Source organism: Cebus imitator, unplaced genomic scaffold (assembly GCF_001604975.1).
Source record: "Cebus imitator isolate Cc_AM_T3 unplaced genomic scaffold, Cebus_imitator-1.0 Scaffold855, whole genome shotgun sequence".
Lineage (NCBI taxonomy): Eukaryota > Metazoa > Chordata > Mammalia > Primates > Cebidae > Cebus > Cebus imitator.
Genome location: NW_016108170.1, coordinates 100,876 through 106,875, shown reverse-complemented (window position 1 = coordinate 106,875; position 6,000 = coordinate 100,876). Strand labels below are relative to the sequence as shown.

Genomic DNA, 6,000 nt, shown 5'->3' with positions numbered 1-6,000 from the left:
AAAAAAAAAAAAAAAAAAAAAAAAAAAAAAAAACCTGGAATAGGTCTATCTATGGAAAATAATAGCCTTTTCATATTTAGGATTAAAAGGAAAATTATTTGGTGAAAGGTTATTGGCATTTTAATAACCCTTGACATAAACTGCGAAGCTGCTTTCTAAAAGGAGTGTCCTAATCACAATACAGAAGAATCAGTTTGCTTTATTTTACACTTACTTCTACTGGGTTATTATCATTAAACTTTTAATTTTGCTATTTGAGAAACATATAAGCATTTCTTAGTAGTCGTATCACCTTACCAACAAGTACAAGATAATACTGGCTTTTTGAATGATTTAAGAGTATACTAAGGTCTTTCATTTCTGCTTAATCCATATCCTGTAAGTTGTCATTATTTCTGTGAGGTGGGAACCTAAATTTCAAAAAAGTGGTTTGTTCAAAGTCATACATCTACTAGGTAAAATGTTTAAAAGAAGAATGGACTCTGGCGCCAGCTTTGTGCATGTGAATATTATTCCACAGCGCTGTAACGGCTGGGAAGTATTTGAACCCTGCAGCCCTCGATTTCTTCATGTATGAAATAGGGATAACAGTACCTACCTAAAAAGGATATTGTGACTATTAAATGAGTTATTCTATGTATTCTAGTGCACGAAAGCACTTAGCGTAGTATTTGCCACATAAGTGCTATCTAAATGTTAACTGCTGTTGTCATTCAGATGGTGGCAAACTACGTGTTTTTAAGGGAACTTAATTTTGTCGCATGTCTACACCAACTGTGTGTGATCGATGTTTTTACCGGGTACTATCATTTAACCTTCCCAATTCTTTAAGACAGAATTTTATGTTCATTTCTGCCCATTTTAGAGCTAAGGAGTAGGAAGTTCCGGGAAGTAAAAAGTAGTGGAATCTCAATCTGCAGGTGACTAAAACTAGGAGAAGTTAAGTCACTTGACCCAGCGGCAAAGACTGGGACTCGAACCCGGGTCTGATCCCAAAGCCGGCGCTCTAGAGGGCTACGACGATTTAAACAGAAACACCTCCAGAGACCAAGCGGCTGTATTAACGGGAAGCTTAGGTGTCCCTGCACCTCTGTCCCAGCATTTTAATGTCGCCGCATTGTCTTTGTCTCTTTTTGAGCAGTTTTACAAGTCCCTGGCCCGAAAACCCCCTGTCCCTCTCCATCCCCACAGCGGACTCCTCAGGTCCTCAGCCCTCACCTGGCCGGGTCGAGACCCGGACCTGACCATCTCTTGCAGCCTCAGAGAAGCCCAGATCGAGGGAAGTGAAGCCTGACGGTAGAAAGAATTAACCGCCTTGGGCTCCTGGACCTTCTTGGCCCGCCCCCCGAGCTTCCGCTTCCGGAAAGGATCCCGCCGAACGCCGCGCTTCCTAGTCTCGGATGCCACTCCACCGCCTTTCTCCTGCTCCAGGACCCGCGACTTGGGCGTGCGCAATAGATCCCTCCCGGCTTCCCGGCTCGTCACCCGCCGGCAGACGGTGAGAGAAGCCAATAGACGGCGAACGGGGCGGGGCCGAGGCATGGCTTGGGCGGGGCCGGGGCGGGGCCGCCGAGAAAAGGGTTGAGCGGTGCGGTTCTAGGGCTTGCGGTGGGGGAAACCGGGAGGAGGACCTGCGAGCGTCCGAGGAAGGGACAGGGGTAGGAGGTGGATAGGTTTCAGAAGGCATTGCGCACAACTTTTTGGGTTTTCGCTCTTTATGTTTAGTTTGGCATTTCGTGTGCCTTTGGATGATTTTGTTCTTGATACTTATAAAAATAAGACCTCCGGGTTATGTTTCCTAAGTATGATGGCAATTTCAGAATTATTCCCTGTGGCCACTGATCTCAGAACGGTGTCGTTAGTTGAGATTTTGGGTTTACTTCCATGCGTACGTGTCTCCTCTTGCGTTGAGGCAGTTACTTTTGATGAAGAATGACACAGCATTCCTAGCATTGCATGCTGCACTCATTTTAATGGGGATTTTAGTCATTGGTTTTTAAGGCATTAGGTTTTGGGTTAATGATTTAAATCAAGTTGAAGAGAGATAACTCAGTTGATTCCATTTCAACTGTTGTCCAGGCTGGAGTGCAGTGGCACGACCTTGGCTCACTGCAACCTCTGCCTCCCAGGTTCCAGCGATTCTCCTGCCTCAGCCTCCTGAGGAGCTGGGATTACAGGTTTGCGCCACCACGCCCAGCTAATTTTTGCATTTTTAGCGGGGTTTCACCATGTTGGCCAGGCTGGTCTCCAACTCCTGACCTCAGGTAATCCTCCCACCTTGGTCTCCCAATATTCGGGGATTACAGGAGTGAGCCACCACGCCCGGCCTCATTTCGTTTTAATAGAGAAAAGAGCTACCCTTTAAAAGTCCGTTACAATTAATGTCAAAACCCGGGAACTAAAATATGTCCACCAATATGTCACACACTTATCCTGAGTGATTTTAGGAAACTTGAGTATTTCACAAATTTAGTTTTGAATTAGATCAAACTGTGAAAACCTCTCCTTTCCTTCCCCAGCCCTCTCATAACTTCATAACTTTCTAACATATTCACCCAAAATTAAGGACTTTTCTTTTGGTTAAGTTGATTTTTTTTTAATTCGTATTGATTTTTCTTAATACATGTGTATTTTAGAAAGTATGGATAAGCAAAAAGGAAAAGACCTCATTACCCCTGAGTTATCACTCTGATAACTCAGAACAGCTTGGTGCGTTCGCTTCAGGATTTTTTCCACCTATGTATATATGTATAAATGTATTACAACGATATGAAATAATAAGTATTACTGTAACATGAGTGTTTTAGTATCTAATGAACATTGTTTCTCATTAATCTACAATTACATTATGGCTGCCTGGTGTTCCATAATTCATTTCCCTAGTGTTGGGAATGCTATGCCCCCACCCTCTTTTTCATTTTGTATTTGCTATTATAAATTATGTTGCACTGAGCTGAGATCTGCAAGTTAACTAGATAGAGAGTGAAGAGCAGAGTATTCTAAAGATGTGGAGACAGCATGATGTTGAGAAAGGGAAACCCAAAGAGGCTCTTGCTGCTGAAGTATAGACAGTGGGGAAGTAAATGTATGTAGGGGCCAGACTAGGCAGTCTTTATTGGCTACATGACTTGCGTTGTTATCCTAAGCCCCTTGGGAATATGCAAAAGTTCAAGCAGGGGGCACAGTGAACTAACTCGTGTTTTACAAAGATCCATGGCTGTAGTATACCGCATGAATCCGAAATCTACAGTCCCTGGCTAAATTCTGTCTGCCATTCTTTGATACAGCCTGAGAACACTTTTTACATTTTCAAGTAGTTTTTTTAAGTCTAAAGAATAACATTTTCTGATGTGAAAAAAATAGATGGAAATCATCTCAATGTTATAAAGTTTTATTGGAACACAGTCACACTAATGTGTTTGCACATTATGCTGCAACTGCTAAAGTTGAGTATTTGTGATAGAGACCGTCTAGCCTGCCAAGGCTAACATATATACTATCTGGGCCTTTACAGAAAACGTTTGCTGATCCCTTGCATAGAGGGTGCTTGGGGGAAAGGCAAGCATGGGTGTGAGCAAGTTCTCTCCTCCCGCATCCATTTTCTGCCCTTCTCTATGCCCCAGGGACTGACATCACTCAGACATGCCCTCCAGCTTCAGGTTCTGTTTAGTCAGTAGAAGAGGGAGAAAATGGGATACTTCTATTCAGCACATTTGGCTGATCCATTGGCCCTCTGCATCCTTAGGGGAGCCCCTGGAGTTACAGTTCTCTCACACTCTAATAAAACGTCCTTCCCTTTGTCCCTCCAGTCTTAGGGATGATAATGGTTTGCTAGTCCTTGGGTGCCTCAACCTCCTTGTTGTTTTCCTTGCCCATTCTGTAAACCTTTTAATTATCTTCAAAATCTATATTGTCTTCTGTTTCCTGTGAGTACCAGACTGATAGGAAGTCCAGATGAAATATATTGGTAGCTGGGAAGGGATGAGGGGATCTAAGGGAGGTGGTGGTGAGGAAATATGAAGAGAATGTATTTGAGAGATGCATAGGAGGTAAAATGGAGAGGACTTGCTAACAGAGTTGGAAAGTAAGGCAAAGGGGAGGTATCTGTTGACCCTGGTTTCTGGGTTTTGTATCTTGGTGGGTGGTGGGAGAGATCCACATTTAGGAAGGAAACTTGTGAACTCATTTCTCGCCAACATTTCATTTTTAAAAAAATGCAAACCAGGAAAGTCATTTTTTGATATGTTAAATTAGGGAGTACTTTGGAGTCATCCACAGAAAGTTAGCTACTGGGTAGTTGAGTCTGGAGCTTGGCAAAGACGTGTGGGCTGCAGATACATCTTTCTGAGTTATCTGCGGCTTCAGAAGTTGTTCTCATATTACTTCCTCAGGAAAAGCACTCTATCCTGCCCCTGCAAACTAGCTGTGTGCTCCAAACTACTATGTAGTAGCGTCATTCCTCACAGTTAAAAACTTCTGATTAGTTATGTAATGTCTGTCTTGCTAAGTGGAATTTAATCTCTATGAAAGCAGGGACCTCACCTTGTTCACAGCAGTGTCCCCAGTGCGTAGCCCAATCCCTTGCACATGGTAGGAATTTCTTAATTATTTGTTGAAAAAATCAGTGAATCAACCATTGTTTAGACTGCTTTGGTGCATTGGGCTGACAGCTACTTGAATGTCTGAAGCTCAGGATTATCCAGGACTAGCCCTTTGAGCCTGGTCTGGAGGTTTAGTCCCTCTAGTATCATGGATACACAACTCTGCTTATCTATCTAGTCTCATAATTCAGCACATTGGACCAATGACTTTGCCAATTGGCTCGCCTCTGAAGTGTGAAAGTCTCCATTCAGGTTTGACCATGTTCCAGTTTATAGGAAATGACCAAAGTTGAAAGTATAGGAAGATCTAAACTAAAAACACAGATTTATGGCCAGGATCTAAGATTCAAAAAGTAAGAGGCTGTGGATAAGAAGCCACATGTTGGGAGCATGAGCTCAGTTCTGCTTGGAAAGATCTGAGGCTGTGTGCTGTTGCCTTTCCCCAAGCCACTTAGTGCTCTTTGGGACTATTTTGAACCTAGAGATTCTTGGCCTTTTGAGATAATATACAACTTTGAGAAATTGCTCAAAGCTTTATAATTTTTTCTTCAGAAAAATGCTAATAAGCACATTTGGGAAACACCGTTATATATATATATATATATATATGTTATCAGAGGCGTTCAGGAGCTTCTCCAAGGATTTCAGGTTAAGATTCCTATTCTAACCTAATTTGAAACCAGCCTTCCACACTGGGGTGTCCAGCTCCTTCTGTTGCAGGGCCCTGGTGATCCTGAAAGTTGTTGGTTAACTAGGGATGGTAGGTCCCTGGTGGAAGAGCATCAAGGAGAGGAAGGGCATGGAGCATAGACAAAATGAAATTGAGACATAATCTTTGCATTTCCCACTGAAGCTTATGTATCTGCAGTCTTCACTTTAATCAAAACAGCTTAATTTAGGAAAGGAAAAGCCCACTGTTTTTGCTTTATAAAATCCTGATTTGATTGCTTCCTGAGAAAATTTCTAAAGGCGAAATACAAACCATATGTTACAAGGGCCTTCATTTGACAGTTTAACTGGGGTCACTCTAGGACTCTGTATATATTGCTGATTATGATAGGAAAGCCAGTGGGCTGGGTCTGACAAGGATCTGTTGGCAGCAAGGATCGAGAGATCCCCTTTGGAATGATCTTATCACAAGGAAAAAATATTTGGGGACAATGTGCCATGTTTGTGGGTCAGGTGTGGATTTTAATACAGCACAATGACAGTCACTTACTGCCCTGCAGACCCTGAAGACTTGTGCTTGACCCAAAGAGAAACATTAACAGTAATTAAAATGTTAAAATTTTGTTTTATTAAAATATCTGTAAGGCAGTGTAGCAGATAAGGGTGGCTTCTTATGTGACCATCTATGACTTCCTGCCTTTTTTTCTGGAGCAAAAGGAGCAAGCTGAGG

The 6,000-nt window shown here is 42.5% G+C and overlaps 1 protein-coding gene across 1 annotated transcript in view; it reads right to left on the bottom strand.

The window, feature by feature from the left end:
* The window catches only part of LOC108297885 (coiled-coil domain-containing protein 14-like), a 51,931-nt gene extending 50,484 nt beyond the window's left edge, over positions 1 to 1,447 (bottom strand). The window contains 1 exon segment of the mRNA XM_017520563.2: positions 1,219 to 1,447. Coding sequence (XP_017376052.1) covers positions 1,219 to 1,248 — 30 coding nt within the window. The 5' untranslated portion in view covers positions 1,249 to 1,447.
* Positions 1,448 to 6,000: the final 4,553 nt, after the last annotated feature.